Source organism: Apis mellifera, linkage group LG4 (genome assembly GCF_003254395.2).
Source record: "Apis mellifera strain DH4 linkage group LG4, Amel_HAv3.1, whole genome shotgun sequence".
Lineage (NCBI taxonomy): Eukaryota > Metazoa > Arthropoda > Insecta > Hymenoptera > Apidae > Apis > Apis mellifera.
The window spans coordinates 12,897,785-12,916,594 of NC_037641.1; the positions used below are offsets into that span (position 1 = coordinate 12,897,785).

An 18,810-nucleotide genomic window follows, 5' to 3' on the forward strand; every position below is an offset into this window, starting at 1 on the left:
TAATCCATTGAGCGGATCCGTAGAAAGAAATCTCGGTTTCATTCGTATCGTTCGTTTGAAGTAGATAATTAGTCGAATTAGGCAAAGTCGTCCAACGATTTCTCGATCGTTGTGACGCGATTCTTCACGAATAAAGAATACAAGAGAGAAGAGTGGAATAGTTCCGTTTCCGAAAATAAGCAAACTGGATTCGTGAATAGGATCAGATATTTACTTAGCAGTATCACTCGGCTTAACTTTGCTCTCGAACGGGACAAGAGGTTCGAGATAGCGGCAAATCGTAAAGCGGTGAGTCAAGCAGCAACGTTATTCTTCGATAAAGAATGGAATGTGACATGCTCTCTCATTTTGTCGCCAAGCGATTCCGAACGCGCGTAAAGATTTACGACTTCTATAGTTTTCACGCGTCTAATAAATAAATATAGACGTGTTTCGAATCAACGTATGTGTATATAAAAAAATTCCAAAAAAAAGAAAGAAAGGATTAAGTAAAGAAATTTTTCGCTTTTGATTCGCGGAAGAAATAATAATAAACGGATTTAACGACGATCCTCGTCCCTCTCCTTCGAATTGAAATACGAGAGAGAGAATACGAGCGTAGTAATTTCTTTCTCGGTCTCGATCGAACGAGTCGCTCGCTCGCTCGCTTCGTTCGTTCTTATCTCTCTCGTTGCAGTTCGTGGCCGTCGATATACTAAATATAGGAACGTCAGCGAAAGATAAATCGTAGGTAGGAGAAGTGAGTTACGAGAGGAAAGGAAAGCTATTTTTCCTGTGGGATGATGATTCCACTCTTCCCACGAACAACTCTTGCCACGTAGTTCATAACACGTGTTCTCTTCGAATATTAAATCTATTTTTTATCAACGTATCCTCATAAGTGCACGTGTTCCCTACGCTCGACGTGGATATTTGTTCAATTTTTTCCCCCTATTGTATATATATATATATATATACACCATATTTTCGACCGAAAATAGGACAAATATCGTTCCTGAATTTTTCTCTCCAACGAAACTCGTCGATTTCGTACGTATCGAATATATCGCCACCCGGTACGTAAAAGACGATAGCTTGCAATGCATTAGCGCAAGCGTAGTGGAAAGTGCAATGCACCGCGAATAGGCTGGCCAGAGACAAATGCTATTATTCAGTGACAAAGCGCGCGTCGTGTTGTTATTGTTGTTGTTGTTACCTTAGTCTTTGTAAGAACCTCGAAATATCGTTATCTTTAACGATTCTTTCGTTTCGAAATTTTTAAATCTACAGTGAGTTCTCGATTCGATGAAAAGAAAAAATCTTGAAATTTGGGCAAAGAAGAGAAATACACGTTTATTCTGGAGGAGAGATATCTATTTTTCATCTTGATAGTCGCGAGAGGGGAGCCAGATGCGTTACGCATCGTGGCTACGATGGCAGCGGTGCGTGGCCACGCCACGTGCTCTTTAGGTGGTACATCTAGGCGGTGCGCGAATACATCTGATCTGGTGTTCGACTTTGCCTCGCCGTACCAGTTTTTTTGCGGTTCTCGCTCGAATACAACGGATCGCTTCCTCTTGCGCCGTGAAAGAAACTTGGGATCGACCTCGAAACCGTTAACCGACTTTTTAACCATTTATTTTCTACGACGATAATTAGAGAGGGAAGGAAGCGAGAGAGTGAGAGAGAAAGAGAGCTTCTTTACACCCGATACTTTTCTTTCTAACGCGAGTCGAATACGAATGGTAAAAAAATAGGGAGCAAATTGCAATACGTTTTCCAGTATATATATTTCTATTCCTCGGAGAATTCCTTTATCGCGAAACGTGTCCCGTTGGTTATACCCTATCTCTGTTTTTCTTTGTCTTTCGCGCGGCGAGTTCATATATTATTCATTATGATCGGCGCGATTTCTTTCCTCCGCGAGCCATGCGTCCCGTGTGCGAAAAAGCTTCTCCGCGCCTGCGCCGTAACCGTCGCGATCTTCGAACGCGAGACATCTCTCCTGCGGTGGCGCTGCGCTAGCCACGGAGGGCGCACCTGTACGCGATCGTCTCTCTCTCCTTCGATGGGAAATAGAGACGGACGCGTTCTCTCCTTACTTTTTTCCCTTAGCAAACAAAGAAAGGCATAAAGAAAGAAACGTTCGGATCGCGCGGCTAGCTCGCATCGCTCACTTTCGCTCGCTTTTGATTGCAGGTCAGTTTTATTGGACGCACGACACCTGATTACAGCATCCGGAGAGCGCGAGCAAGAGGGACAGGCGAGCAGAAGGGGCTAGAGAGGCAAAAAGAGGAAAGATGGGAGCGAGACAGAGCAGAAGGTCCGTGGATATAACAACGACTCCGAAGAAGGAGGGGTTGCCCGCCGACGGCGGTGTCGGGGATGCTGCCGCACCTGGCGATGGCAAGCTGGAAAGGATCGAGGAGACCGACACCAAGCCTACCACCAATGGTATAGCGCCGCACACGGACGTTCCCGAGGATAAGGACAAAGATAAAGACGACGCCACGGAAAAAGAGAAAGACAAAGAGCAGGTATGTTTCTTTTCCTCTCGCGCGCCCTCCCTCTTCTTTTTCTCGAACAAATTCTCCATATCTTTCCGTCCTCCGATTACGAGTTTTCTCGAAACTTATCGATGAATCGATCCACGAGTACTATTTTTTTTTTCTTTTTCCTTGGAACGTAATCTATCGATTATTAAATCTGATCTGATTTCTCGTTGCGTATGTATTTCCAATTACTCGATTCCGGGGAGAATTAAATCGGTGATTTAAAAAAACACTAGGAATAGGTGCTGTCAACGACAGACGGGCAACGATGATGGCTTCTCTCTCTCTCTCTCTCTCTCTCTCTCTCTCTCTCTCTCTCTCTCTCTCTCTCTCTCTCTCTCTCTCTCTCTCTCTCTCTCTTTCCCCACTCATACCATCGAAAGTTTCAACTGTCGCTCTCGTCGAATCGCATAAGCGTGTCACTGTATATCGCGAAATGCTCCAAGCTAGACGAAACTTGATATTTCCTCGATTGAGCAACCCCGACAGCTGTCATGCGCTAGATACGGTAACGAGCACGTTGGGACAGAGATGGAAAATCGTTCCTCTTTCTTCCATTTTTTTTTTCGTCCCCCTCTTTGAAACAATTTGGATGAGGGGTAGAAATTCTGGTTATTGGCTATTTTTTTTTTCTACTTCTCAACGATTATCTAATTTTTCTAATAATTCGTTTGATCGAGAATAACGATTGGGACATTGTTATCGATCGCGAGCGCATTTTCTAGATTCGAGCGAGTTACTTGCGCGATAAAATCGTTGCGAGAAAGGCGTGCATTCAATTTCCTGGAAAAGTGTATTTTTACACGAGGAGAACGCCCATTGTGCCACTTAACGAAAGCAGGATAGCGATCTTTCCAGAGGTGTGTAACGGTTCGCCTAGATCCACATCGACTCGAGGCACAAGTAAATTGGAACGATTTTATTCGAAGCGAGAACGAAAGTGTTCTCTCCCTTCGTACGTTCATTTCGCGTGGAAATCTTTCGATGTGTATATATATATATATATATATATATATATATATATATATAGGACTCGATATATCAATTTCTCGATCTCGCTTTCACGCGCGAACCCCAAAGAAACCGCGCGCGTTCATTCTCCGTAAATCGTGTTATCGATCCCGCAACATCGATCGAGGCAACCTTCGGTTTACCGCTAAGATATTACGCAGTCGGATCGATTCGTAGAAACTAAGTCGGTTGAATTTTCGTAGAGGAGACAGAGAGAGAGAGAGAGAGAGAGAGAGAGAGAGAGAGAGAGTACCGTTTCGCGTGGCGAACTGTAACTGTAATCGTAAACGTAAATACGTACCCGTTCCGCATACTTAACCGTCCCCAATTGCGCGCGCAAAACATTCGCAAAATCTTCTCTCGCGATATCTGTTCGCGAGATCTCGTAGAAATCTTGGGTCGGGGGGAAAGAGAGAGAGAGAGAGAAGGAGACAGGTGCGACGTTGCAGCCGGGCCGTCGAACACCTGCCTCTTTTACGTTTACGATATTCCATCGGTGTTTTGCTTTATATCATCAAAGTTATCCAGCAGGATTCGTCCTCCTCTTCTCTTTCTCGATCGAGGAATTTTTTTTCCTTTTATCGGGTGGGGAGAGAGTTCGCAAAAGCGTACGTAACGCCGAGTTACCGACTGACCTGAATTCCACGCCGATAGCAGCGGCGTTTTATTCGGCCGGATAGGCCGGCGGATCGCCGAGGAACACGCGATGTTTTTAAACGCGCCCGGCTTATGTAGCGCAAAAGTATCTCGAGAAAAGCGCTTTCTGCGTGAATCATCGCGCTTCCCCTGCCGTACTCGGTTTATTAATTAATACGAGACGCGACTCATCTGTTTGTCTCTGCTAATTAAAACTGCGTGCCATTCGAATTCCATCGGATCTTTTCTGGACGAGCTGTGTGCATGCGTGCATGCGTACCGACGATACAGTCCGTTCCCCCTCCATCCGGTATTTCTCGCTCGCGCGTGCGCACAACTTTTTCACCAGTTCCTTTCGCGATTAGAGAAAAAGGGATCTTCGCCAATCTCGCGAAATTGAACGCGAGCAAAATTAATCCATTGAAAAAGTTAAAAAATTAAAAACAGTTAAAATAAAGTTACTTTAAATAATTAAAATGCTCGAATAATATTTATTCGTATATTATTATAATCGATCCCCTTTTCGTATAATACCTTGGCCACTTAAACTATAGTTATTTCCCATTATCCAAATAACTTTATTCGCAAGTTCAACTATTAAATTATCCCCGAAGTCACGCCATTATACTCGATCGTGAAAAATTCTCGTTTCTTTCCGAATCGTCGTCGTCATAATGCATCGTAATATAACGTAACGCGGTTAAATGGGATTTCGCCGAAAACAAGCGGGAGATTTCGCTTAGCTAGGCTGGTGGATGATTCAGCCACGTGGAATTCGTCGCAGAAAAACTGCACCTGCATCGAGCCCCGTCCTTCGCGGTGTCCTCGAACCGGCCATTTCTTCGTATGCCGATACCGTTCGATCGACAAACGCGAATTTTTGCATGGAGCCAGCGCGTGCAGCAACGTCTATCTCGCCTCGTACGTACGTACATACACACCTTTCGATATATCAACTCGCGCATAAATCATTCGGATACATTCTTTTATTTATAACGCGATTCCTATGCATCTTTCGTTGAATATTCAATCCTCGCTTCGCTCGTTTCGCGCGCTACACATAGAAAAATACCAACGCTCGTCTAATTCTCTCGATTGGAAAAAATTTCTCCTTTTTTTGTCGTCCGTCGTCACGGACGAAACGAAACGCCGCGACAGGCCACGCAACGATTTTGCCTCTTCGTTTCTGCTGCCACGTAGCCTACCCCGGCCATCTTCCCTTTCCTTTCCTTTCTCCACGCTATCAGCCGCGATCCCGCGAGGATATATCGAACGCGCGCGTCCTCCTGCACGGCCGGCAACAATAAAAAATAATATTTACATAATATAAAAATGCATGGAGGATTCCGTTTCCGCATTCGAAACGTATCGAACTTACGAATAAAAAGTTACTTCGTGATAATTTATTTATAAGTAATTAAATAATGCCAAACATGTTTATCAATTTATAAATATTATTCGAGCATTTTAATAAGATTTTCGTATCTATATTTTCCTTCCATCCAATCGCCTCGATCTCGATCATATCGATCTCGATAAATGACAAGAATATCCTTCTTTCGATTATCAATCTCGAGCGTACGAGTTAACTCGTTTATTAGTAGTACATGAAACGTGTAAACGGTCAAGTGGAATTGTTCCGGAGGATTTGCATCGATAATAAAGCCGGCTAGTGTTTACGGTATCGGAGCACGGCAAAGACGAGACCCGGCCTTCGACGAACAACGGCAAACAATGCCCGCTTCGTCGTATTCCGTTCGATTGGACTCGTGATCGGGAACGTTGAAAACAACGTGTATATATATTTATCTATATTCTCCATTTGATCAAACTTTAACTTCGCTTCCATTGTTATTTCGTTTTTAACCGAGAAGATCGAAAGATCGAAACAGAAGGTACACGTCGAATTTGTCGTAATCGTGTAATTGGCCGATCGGAGAACCACTGAGATCCTTCTTCGTAATCGGAGATTTTCGCGGTTTTGTCCCGTATTATGCGCCGTAACCGCAACTGTCTCACTCACGCAGATGATAAATCTCGCGGCCGCCAGAGCGCGCCTCCGTCGATCCACCCCGATTTTTCTCCTCCATTTTAGCCATCTCGAGATAGCTAGCAGCGAGCGAGCGAGCGAGAGAGAGCGAGAGCGTGAGCGTGAGCGAGAGTGAGAGAGAGAGAGAGAGAGAGAGAGAGCGAGAAGGAACAAGGATTATTCGTCGATGGGTGGGAAAAAAGAATCGAATCGCGTGGCACGCGGTGATGCAATCGCTCGGCCGCGGTTCGCACAACCGTGACAAATGACGAAATTCCACGGAGCTCGCTAATTTTTATGGATCTACTTCCAACTCGTATTTTATTCCGGCTTTGTTCTCCGTCCAACCGTTAAAAAGAGTAATTTGCGCGAATATCGCGTTGCACCTATAAAAGAAAAAATGTATTCGATCACGTACACGTTACGCGATAGTTAAATTTATGTAGCGTAAAATCAAGGAGAGGTGCGTATATTCGAAACGAACGAGATAACCCAATCGATCGCTCGGTTTTTCGACCCCCCCTCTCCTTCGTTCTTCCTTTCCTTCTTTGTATCAGAATATTGTAAAAAGAGAGAGAGAGAGAGGGAAAAAACACATTCGGTTCGATCATCCCCCCCTTCGCTCTTCTTTCTTTCTTTGTATCAGAATGTTATAAAGAGAGAGAGAGAGAGAGGGAAAAAACACATTCGGTTCGATCATCCCCCCCTTCGCTCTTCTTTCTTTCTTTGTATCAGAATATTATAAAGAGAGAGAGAGAGGGAAAAACACATTCGGTTCGATCATCCCCCCCTTCGCTCTTCTTTCTTTCTTTGTATAAGAATATTGTAAAGAGAGAGAGAGAGGGAAAAAACACATTCGGTTCGATCATCCACAAATTTCCTTTGCTCCAGCAAGAAGAGGTAAAGGAAACGAAGCAAGAGTCGGGCGGAGAATCTCCCGCGGAAACGGCAGAGGTCACAACGCCGACGGAAGCGTCCACTCCAAACACTGCCACTTCTCCAGACAATAAGGAAACGAAGAAGAAGGAAAAGGTGAGATATATACATATATATTTAACGATAAATAATAATCTGCTTTATGAATCCGATGCGATTGACTCTGTATTATGCAACGCAAAAGAGAGAGAGGGGAAGTAAAAAGAGAAAAAAACAGACGTTCGAGAAACGCGCGCGCGCGAGATGGATCGATCGAAAAGAAAAAAAAAAAAGAAAAAGAAAAAGAAATATCGGATCTCTCTACTCGTGTCGCGCGAATTAGAAAAATAAGGCACGTACCCAGTAACATCGCGCGTAATGAGATCATTCGATCATTATCGATACCGTATTTCCTCGTTCATAGATGAAGAAAAAGTGGTCCTTCAGGTCGATCAGCTTCAGCAAGAAGGATAAGAACAAGCCTGCCCGCGAAGAAGCGCCCAAGAATGGAGACGTCACCAAGGAGGAACCTCTCGCGGAGGTGAGTAAACCATCTCGCATTACCGGGATATTATTTTTCCCTCCCTCCCCCCTTGTCTCCATCCCCGTGGAATAATTTCAATGAATCGAGGAAGAAACTTTTTTCGAGAGCAAGAATCGTTGGAATCGATGAATACGATTCAATTTATCCGAAGGCGAGAATATGGAGATCGTCCAACTGTTGCTTCCAAGCGGTTCGTTTAGCCACGTTCCCGACCTAAGCAATGAACTTACGAAGCCGATCGATCGATCGATCGATCTATCAGCCGACCGATTATCGAACCGATATTACGCAGAAATAGCTACATATATATATATATAGAATATATATAGAATGTGTGTAGAAGGGGAGGGGACTGTCTTCGATCTTCGAGCAATGGTGGTGGTGGTGCGTAATCGGGAACAGGCGGCGCGATAACCGTCACGGATCGGGAACTTCGATCGGTGTTTTAATTGGCCTCGAGACGTCCAATAAATCTCCTTTCGCGATTATCGAACGTTATTTACTTTGCTAAACGGAATAAGAGAGAGAAAAAAAAAAAAGAAAAAAGAAACGATAAAAACGGAGCGAAATTTAACCGGGGAGATCGAATCGAGTATTTCGATCTATTTTCGTTTCGTCGCAGATGGGAAGAGTCGAGGGGGATAGGTTTTTCAATCTCTCTCTTCATTTTCCAGTGGTCGCGTAGGCGATCTCTCGAGGGCTAACTCCTTCTTCTTCCTTTCTGTTTTCTCTCTCTCTCCGTCTTTCGCCGCGTCGATCGATCGCCGCGAGAGAAGGAGAGAAAGAGACGGGCGACACAGCCGTGACTCATCCTTCTTGCTCGTCGTTCGTAGTTCGCGAGGCAGTTTCGCGGGTAGATAGAGTCTGCCTATGGAAAACCGGCTTCCAAGTCGCTGAATTATATTCCCCTCCCCCTCCTTGTTGGCTCCTTCGTCTCGTGTCTCCCCTTCTGGCGTCCTTCTGGAACACGTAATCGACCTCGTCGTCTTTACCCGTCACGGCCCTGAACGAGTCGTTCGTAACGACCTCCTCTCTTCTTCCCTCCATTCGTTCCTGTTTACGTTTTCGATCAACGGACGAACCCTAACGGATAAACGAATCTATCCAGATCGGTTCATTTTGGAGAGGAGAATGATCACGAAACGAGTTTTACGTCCTCGTAATACGTCCACCGACGGTTGGGTATATCGTCGAGGATACTTTCACTTCTTTCGAGCGGAAAGAGAAAGAGAGAGAGAGAAAGAGACTCGGCATTCCGAGTCATTAAGGAATTACAAGTAGTGGTGTGTAACGCGACGTTGGCTCGTAATAGCGAGATGTCATTGTACACCACCGTGTTATGACACCAGCACGACTCGTGCCCCGCTCTGCCCCTTGCTCTGTATCCTATATGTATTTCGTATAAACTAGTTCCACGTCATTTCTGTCTTCGTTTATTCGTAACACAGAAGGTCGAACGCGAACGTTCCTTAAGTAATGGTTAACGTTTTCGTAGCTCGCACGTGCGATGTTTTTTTGCAGCGACTGTGAGCTTAGTTTATGGGAGTGGATTCGTGTACGTTTATCGATCCAACTTATCTCTCTCTCTCTCTCTCTAGCTTTACTTTTTTTCCGTGAAAAATTTATTGGACGAAGTCTGGCAACGGAGGAAGAGGATAATTATAACGATTCGAGGGGCACGAAGCATCGACTCGATTTCCTACGGGAAATGAGACATATCTGTCGGAGAAATCGGTAATGGGGGCCGGTCGACAGTCGTCCAACGCTTCTGTCGCTCATTGTGCTCTGTTGGTAACTCGGTTCAATGGCCCAAACTTCCCGGATACGCTTACCTCCACTCCGCGTTATTTGTCGCGAAAAGTGGCTTCGGTTTGAAACGTGTATGAACACGAGTTGAAAACGTCGTCGTCGATTTATCCTCGATTCCATCGCCAAACGATAAACGATCGGATTCTCGTTTCCTCTTCCACTTTAATCCCAAGTTGTTCGTCCACTTGGGCAAACGATGTTCCAGATAAAATAACGCTAGAAAAGAGGGGAAAAAAAGGAGAAGAAACGGATTTGCGTTTCCTCTTTTCCCCTTTAATCCCAAGTTCACCCGGTGGCAAACGATATTCGAGATAAAGTTCGAGCGTGGAAAAAACATCGTTCTTTTCGCTCTCCGCCAAGATTAAATATTAGCTCAACGATATCGCGGAGAAAACCGTTTTGTTCCCCCTCTCCTCTTTCTTTCCAAGCTTGTTACGCGATAAATATTTATTTAGCCCACGCTAAAAATAATACAACACGCGTGTCGTCGTATATTTATTTATCGAAGATGTAACGTGTTTCGATGATAAAATATAAATTTGCATAATCAATCGGCCCTCGTCGACATCGAAACAGCTGTTTCGATTCGTTCACCGGATCGTAAACAACCGTGTTGGGTGAAAGAACAGTGAAAGACCCGCATGCTGTCCACTACCACGTTTCTCCCCACGCAGTTGCAACGGCGTACGCATACCTTCCTGCGCTTTTCCAATCTTAACCCCCCGCGCCCGATCCAAAGCTAATCCAATTTCGATTTTTCGATTTAAAAAAATTCAAGGCTCGCGTGATTCATCAATTATTTATGATCGATGCACGTAACCAAGTTTACGTAACAACGGGTAGAAATCGAGGAATCGGAACCGATCGGAAACCGATCTCTCGAGGACGCGAAGATGCACGATCGAATTCAGAAATTCTTCTTTTTAGAGAAAAGAAGTGATTTTTTGCTCTTTCATATTTTTTTCTCTTGATCAGCGCCGTTTACACGCCTTTTCACGTAATTCTAATAAATCGACTCGTTTCGAATTGATAACGCGATCGATGGAAAATCGAAGGAAAGATGATCCATTGAAAACGTGAAATTTAATATGCTTGAGTAACATTTATTCGTTTTTATATACAAAAAAGCTATAATATAATTTACAATTATTATTATTACGTTTTGATAAATTATCGAATTAATTTCGATCGCCTGTCGAAAAGTAAAAGCCCCTTTTTATATTAATTAACTCGAGGAAAAAGAAAAAAGTAAGAATCTCTATCTGAGTTTAAGTACAAACAGAGCGAGAAAAAACAACCCCTTTTTTTCGCGATATCCCTCGATTTTTCCAAATCCACGAGCGAGATTTCGTTTCACGCGCGCGCGAGCAATGGATTACTTAGATAGAGAAGGGAAGGATCGGAGAAGGAGGGAGGGGGCGATTTGTTGGAAGCAGAGTGGCGAGTCGTAACGCGTCGGGTCGGTAGAAATTTATGCGACGAGTGACGAGATACAACGAGCTTCTTCGTCTTAAAATATGTCACGGATGGAGTTGCACGTGCAACGGTACATGCGCGGGACGCGATTGGCCGCGGCGAGAGAATACGCGCGGCTAACATACGCGCGCCAACAGTGGCTGAAAGATCGGGCGGGCGGTTAAAAACCGGTTCCATTCGCCGCGGAAGGCGTCTCGGTAGTTTCTACGGGCTTTGATTTCATTCCTAATGGCCCCGATGAAATTCATCCTACGTAAGGTTCGTATCTTGTCCGCCCAATCGCGTTGCACCGTTTCACCAATGCAATTTCTATCCTCCCGAAAAAAAACTATCCGTAACCGAAACTTTGTCCGATGAAACGAAAAAAAGAAGAAAAAAAAAGGGAACGTTCGTTTTGATGGAAGTCGATCGTGAAAGAAAAAAGAGCAGCGATAGATTAGATAGCGCGAGAAAGCGAAATCCCGTTCGCGATGCGTTTCGGACGACGTGGGAATTGGGCAGGTGTCCCTTTCCTCCCCCCTCCACCCGTGGAAATCGAATATCCGTGTCGCGCGCGATTGGCGCTCGTGTCAGCGCTCGAAAAGCTACTTTCATTCGCCACTCGAGTGAAAAGCCACGAGTGGTCGTCGTCGGTCGTCTCCTTTTTTGCCTCGTCGTCGCTCTTCGTCGCTTCGTCGGGAGGAAAGAGGGAGGGGGGGATATTCTTCTCCTCTCCTAGGTGCCAATCGCATTTTGTCTCGCGCCACGCGTCTCGTACGTTCAACGCCACCTCGAATACAATGCGACAGGTGGAACGCGAATAAAAAGCACCGCACGAAGGTTGCCACCGCTCCGAGAGTGGACGAGAGAAGCGAAGAAGAGCATCGCGGCGTGTCGTCGCTCCGTTTCGCCAGAACTTCCTTTCCAAGTTCGATGACCGTCCCGTGTGCCAATACTCGACGTCGACGTCGCTCGCGAATCGATACGCCAACAACTTTTCCCTCCCGTCCCTCCTGAACGCGAAAAGTACACGGATAGGGGGAGGGGGAGGGGGAAGGAGGAGGGCAAACACCTCCGCCAACGCGCTCTCTCTCTCTCTCGTTTCGGAAAATTGAAAAGGAAAGTCGGCGTTGATCGTTCCACTTGTAACGGAACTTTTAATCTTCTTGTACGCGGGGAGGGGGATTACGCGAGCGGAAGTTCATGAGAATAGGAGCAATGGGGGAACGATTGTCCGTCACGTCGTCGTAAGAGACGATCATCTTTCGATTCGGTTTCCTATTCTTTCCGGATTGGAAATAATGCGGGGAATGCGCGCGACATCTAGGAACGGTATACGAATTACAGTTTCTCTCTCTCTCTTTCTCTACTATTCTCTTTCCACGAGAACTAATCTTTTCATTTCTCGATTGCAATAAATTGATTCCGATATATATATATATTCGTTTATTTAGACGGTTGGTAGGAAGTGTGTTTCTCGTTCTCTTCTCTATTTCGCTGTGACGTCTTATTTCGCAGCCAAGAAAGGGAAAACAATGCGCAATTACAAACTAATCAAGCTCAAAGCGGGAACGTTGGCGAGCTGCCAGAACGCTCACCTCTCGAGTGTGTCTAGCGGCCATTGGGAGGTTGTTTGGCTTAAACGGATTACACGAAGGGGACTGTCGCTGTCGACGACGACCAAACGGTTTTTCTTCCATTCTTTGTTTCCGAGTTATCGATTCTCTCAATCTTTTTTCTTTTTTCCATCGTTCCTTTTTTTAAAACGGGCTAATTTAATAAGAAACGAATTTCGTTATTATTTCGACGCGATATCGACGTCGATCAGAAGGGATAAGTTTAACTCGGCGCGATGACGTTTTTCGCGAGTAATCTGAAAGCAAAGCTTATCGCGCAAATATTGACGACGCTCGATAACGTTACACTAACGATACACGATGGAAAAGTTTTACAAGAATTCATTTAAGAGAGGTCGCTACTCCTCTATACGTGTTATTTATCCACACGTACGCGCCTCGTAATTTTAAGAATACCGAACGAGGGGAAGCAGTAATCCGGTTTCCTTTCAATTTTTCACACTTCCTTCCTCCATAATGGTTTTTCTTATAATCTCCCTCCATTTTGTTCTCCTGCTACTAGGAGTAGTGGTTGGGAGCCCTTCCTTCGCGAAGAGTAATAAGGGTAATAAAGATAAAAGAAACGATCGAAGTTGTGGAATATAAAACGAAAGCTTGCCTCGTCTCTACACGATCTATTGCTCGTCCTCGCTTCGGTGCGAGAAAATTGGAAGAAAAAGTTACATATATTTTTCGTTGTGCGAAGCGATAAAATCAATTTCGTAAACGAATCGTTCCGCGATTTCACTTCGGCAACGGACCCGCCGTTCGTTAGTTGACGACGAAGTGTGTCGGTTGAAAGACCTCTGATGCACACAGATCTCAACCACCTCGTTATCAGTTGACGTCATCGAGATGCCATTGTATTAAAAATACCAACGACAAATACATCATTTCGTCGCCGCTTTTTCTTTTCTTTTCTTTTCTTTTCTTTTCTTTATTTATAATCCGGTATCGGACCTGACACACTTTACACCGCGAACGCGTTTAAGTACGAATCGAGGGGAGGACGATAAAAATAAATAGCCGAAAGATAGAGTCGAGGAAAAAACGAAGACAGGAACGATCCGTCTTCTCATTTTAAATTAATTTCGAGATTTCGACCGAAGAGAAAAGCAAGGTCGCGTCGACGACGACTTGTTGCCACGATGTCTCGAATATTCGAATATTCTTGATTTTGCTCGATTCGGACCAATTATCCATTCGCGCGAAAATTTCGATCGCTGATTCTTTTCCTTCGACTCTTCGAATTTGGGCGTCGTCGTCGCCGTCGCCGTCGCCGTCGTCGTCGTCGTCTAGTATCGAACGTCCCGACGCCGGGACGCGCAGAGCTGTTGCCATGCCGACCGACGGGGGTTACCAGGGCTTTTCGCATTCAGCAGGTTTGCCGGCAAAAGACTCGCGCCGCTCTCGTTCGCGAACAAGAAACTTTTTATATCTTTATTTGTCCTATTTTTTTTCGGATCCCAATTTTAGATATTATATCTTATCGAATTTTAATCCTGCTGTTTTCGATTAATTTTTTTAACGGATTATAAATAAGAAATATCATGTAATCCTGGATGGATAAGATATGGAAAGTCGGTTAAAATATTTTGGAAGCGATAAGAGAAAGCGCGTGTTTCATCGAATTGATCCTCCGGAAGTCGAGTCGAAAGTCTTTCTTCGAACGAAATTTTCACTGGATTGGTTGGAAGGGAAAATTGATCGAAATAATTGCACGCGTTGTTGTTGACATCGGAGGGTTGTTGTATTTCTTTCTAAAAAGTAACTCCGTTTCTTAATTAAAATCAGCTGTGCCAAATGGTATCGCGTGATTTCCCAGGTGGAATTTCCCGTCTGCGGTCGCGTTGGTTGCCGAGCCATGAAACCGCACGACACGCCGATAGCGCACTTTCCAACGAGAGAAGAAGACACTCGATAACAAATTTTTCCATCCATTCGTTCGTTCGTTCTACTCTTTTTTTTTTTTTTTTCATAGAAATAATTTGTAAATTGTTTTCAATCACGCGAGAAACGCGATGTCGTTTCGATCGGTGAAGCGGTGGAAAAATCGAGGCTTTTATATTTTATTTCGCATCGGTTCAACAGCCGTTCAATTGGATTAAAGTAGGATCCTTCCGGAGGAGAGGAGGGAGGAGTGGGTAGGCAACGCCCTTGGGGAAAATCGAGCCAGATGTTTCGATGATATTCATCGAAGGTCGAGCAGAGATATATACGATTATAGAATGAAGCGAGATTCATCTCTATAGAAAATCGATTTTCCATTTTCCAAAAATTTTTCATCGATCTTTTGTACGATCTTTTATTTCGACGGTATACGCTTCGATGGATGAGTGGAAACGAGAGAGAAAAAAGGAGGAGTTACGCGCGATCGATAATTATCGTTGGCCACTCCCTCTATATTTTGTTTATTCTACAGGATTCGTGCACGTTCGTTTCGGTAGAATTCGCGTATACGAATCGATATCTCCGACTCTTTCTCTGTCTCTCTTTCTCTCTCTCTTTGTACGCACCACCTTGCCGTGTGTTGCGTTTCGCGACCCTCTTCAAAGGGTGAAGAGAGCGGACGAGAGGGTGAATACACGAGAGTGCGTGCGTGCTTCTCAGAGCGTGTCGTTGACGCCGCGCCGCGCCGCGCCGTCGCCACCTCTCCGTCCACATCGTTTCGTTCCTGTTGCGCGAAACAATCGGGTATAGCTAACATCCCCGTGTCACGAAAAACGATCAATTTTTATCATCTATCTCATTATTCGAGAGTTTTGCGCTTCATTACGTTTCGTTCGTTTTTTCGTCCAGCCTCCTTTTTTTCGATTCCGATTCCTTTTACTTACGATATCGAAAAATCGTAACGTTAATATCGTTGTTGGACAACGGGCGATATTGATGGAAGCGGCGAGAACGAAATAGAAAAACGAGAAACGTCGGTTTGAAAAGATGATAACGATTTATGGGTCGATAACGTTAACAGAAACGACGTATTTGTCGCACGGTGTCGTTAAAACGAACTGAAACGAGATTTATCGCACTTTACTGTTCTATACCGTTGAAGAGAACGAGCGAATAGTCGGTCTTGTTGTTCGATCGAAAATGTTACTTTTAGCGTTGTTTAGCTCGTTTCGAAAGAGGATAACACCGGAAGGGTCGGTTTAATTAGCGTCCGTTTATTTTCTGTCGTTAACGTCGGTTAATACATCTGTGGTAATGACAGAGTTAGTTTTCACCGTTGACGAAACAACATTGTCGTCTCCATCTGTACGCGTACGTTCGGTCGAAGAAACGTTACGCTTCGATCTCGGTTGGTAACCTAGCTCTAGCCTCGCTAGAGATACGAGAATAATTCTGCGGTGACTCGACTCGACCGATGCTGCCACCAACGATCGCTCGTGGAACCATCTCGTGGTTCGTCGAACGGCCATGCGAATTCTTTTTGTCCGCCTTAATCCACCGAATCCCGAAACCTCCAACTTTTCCATCGAAAATCTCTTGGGATTCTCTCTCTCTCTCTCTCGAAAGAGAGAGAGATTAATATCGGGGATTATACGTGACGATGTTACAGAACGGGAACGGTTAAGACGATTATAGTCACGTTAAAAGTATGTATCTCGAACGATGAACGTAATTCGATGAATACAGTACCGGTGCTAATTCGAGCTAAAAAAATTTATTTGACTCACTCCATGACGAACGCGGCCTAAAGGTCATACATGCAGCATTAGAAATTTGGAACGGGCTCAAAAATTTTCGTCGCTATTTACGCCGAATAACCCCTTGTACTCACCGGACGCGTTGTCGTGGTCGTGTCCCTTCTGTCTCGTTAATAGCGACTCCGTTCGATTCCCTTTTCCCTTCTCGCGCTCCTTTCCATTCCTCTCTCTCTCTCCCTCCGTCTCTCTCTCTCTCTCTCTCTCTCTCGGCTCCTTTCTCTTTCGATCGTCTAAGAATAGAAATGCGCGGTGGTTTTGCGGCGTGAATTTTTCTTTCCTCCCAGACGAGTGCTGATTTCTCGACACGCGTTCGTTTCCATCTATCGAATCGAAATTTTTCTTTACCGTTTTCTTTCTCTCCTCCTTACGAGTTGAAACGTCGTAACGTTGAACGAGGCGGGATATGGATATACCTTCCACTTTTCCATATAATAATCCGCTTACTTTTTCTCTCTCTCTTTTTTTTCTTTCTTCCTTCGTTTCTCTTTCTCTTCCTGGTTTCACCATTCTCGCGTAGGTGGTGCATGACTCCCCGCCAACCCAAACCCAACCCCACCCATATATTTCATCGTAACTCTTTCGTTCTCACTCCTTGTTTCTCCTCGTCAAGGAGAGAAGGTTTATAAGTACTCTTTCGTAGGCTCCACTTTTCTCTCTCTCTCTCGTCGTCTCTTTTCGCGGAATTTTTCGCAAGGTTTATTTCAACTGGTGTGCAAAGTGGCGCGCGGCTTTGTTCTCCATTTTACGAGGCTTGCGTTCAGAATTAAGAGAGAAAACCTATTCCATTTTCTCTCGAGAGGCAAAACAAAAGAGAAGAGAAGTTTGGATAGGAATTCGTTCTCCCCTCGTTTACGGGATGAATTCGATGAATCAGGCATCGTTGCTCTCGTTCTTCTTCGTTATATTTCTCGTTATCTCGGTCACGCATCTCTTTCTCTTTTCCCGTGTGTTTCCACGTGTGTATCGCTAACACACTATTTTCTTCTTTTTCTTCTTCCTCTTCTTCCTCTTCTTCCTCTTCTTCTTCTTCTTCTTCTTCTTCTTCTTCTTCTTCTTCTTCTCTCACCGAGACGTGGGACGATCCTCTCTATTGGACTCTATATAAACCACGGGGAACTCACAGCTTGGTCCGAGTAGTTCGCCAACGGCGAACAGTTCGTACGGATCTTTCTCTCTGTTCGGTGATCGTGCGTGCGCGTGCGCGTGCATGCGAGGCGAAAAGGTAGTACATACGCTCGACGAAATTTTACGAACGGCCAAGATCGTGCTATTCCATCGTCCACGTTTTATTCCACGTTCGATCCTTCGCAACCTTGGAAATAACTTTTCTACTGGATTCTGCGAATTCTCTGCTAGATCACCGTACAAACTATGACTAATTTCGTGAATCATTCTAAACGTTTACGGGGTGTATAATTATCCATCGCGATTTTTTCTCCTTATCGCGGTATACTTAACGCGCATTTCTTTTTTTGCTGGTCATTGCTAGGTCATCCAGCGACTATTAATAGATCGTGGCAAAAGTAGTAGAGTTGCTCGCAAAGCGATGCTTTTTGCTAGTTTCCTATATATATATATATATATATATGCGTATGGATCGAAATAGACCAGATATTACGTCCAATTCGAAAATTGAAGGATAAGATCATTCTCGAAGTTCGGTCTCGCGCGTCTTGGTCGTTCGAGTCGATCCTATATATCCAGTTATCGCGATATTTTTTCGAAGGGCAGTTCTCCAGTGGGAAAGTGGGAAAAATTTTTGGCGAAAATGATGGAATCCATCACGAAGGCGGGTCGCAGTGTGAGCAATGGTGTGTACCGAGTGGCGGGTGCATTCGCTCGAGGAGCCAGAAGAGTTTTGTCTTACGTGCCATTATTGGGCGTCGCTGTGGCCCCACCGGAACTCGAAGAGGTCGAGGAAGCCGAAACTTCTTCCCTGGTACGATACTCGCCGAATTATTTCGTTCTCTCTCTCGCTTCCCTTCGATCTTTTCCTATGAATCGATTAACCGAACGCTCGCATCAATTAACGAGCGTCGTATCTTCCATTCGTGGTTAATTCGATCGTTTCGAGAGAGAACGGACTGGTTTCGTACGATATTTTATTTATGTCTGTCGCCTCGCCGGTCGATATCGTTTTTACGCGATAATCCATTGTTCCACGGGTTTGAACACGGAGTGGTGGAAACAAAGGTAAACCGAAACCGGCGATCGTGGCGTAGTGGCAGCTCGTCGTCGACGCGCAATACGCCAATATGCGTATGTATGTATATATATATAATTTCTCGGCCGCGAGAAGAAGAAGCAAAAGAAGAAGAAGAAGAAACATCGCCGCCCATCGACCACCACCTCGTCGAACGAAAATAGCACGAAAAGATCATACTCGGCGAGCCTCTCTTTTCCCTCTCGCATTCCACGTGGGTGAACGCGTTTTAAGGTTTCGCGTATCGAATTATAGTCGCGCTCAACCGGAATGGACGCGATATATAAGCGGCCGCCGTCGATCCGCGCGCAAAAAAAAAAAAAACCCACGTTCGAATCGATGAAAATTAATACC

General features: G+C 44.8%; 1 protein-coding gene across 1 annotated transcript in view; it reads left to right on the forward strand.

Annotated features, from left to right (window-relative positions):
• The window catches only part of LOC113218723 (fibrous sheath CABYR-binding protein-like), a 33,726-nt gene that overhangs the window by 4,495 nt on the left and 10,421 nt on the right, over nt 1–18,810 (forward strand). Inside the window, exons 3-5 of the mRNA XM_026440160.1 lie at nt 2,179–2,516; nt 7,099–7,239; nt 7,547–7,663. Of these exons, the coding sequence (XP_026295945.1) occupies nt 2,280–2,516; nt 7,099–7,239; nt 7,547–7,663 (495 nt within the window). The 5' untranslated portion in view covers nt 2,179–2,279. The remainder of the gene's footprint in view (nt 1–2,178; nt 2,517–7,098; nt 7,240–7,546; nt 7,664–18,810) is intronic.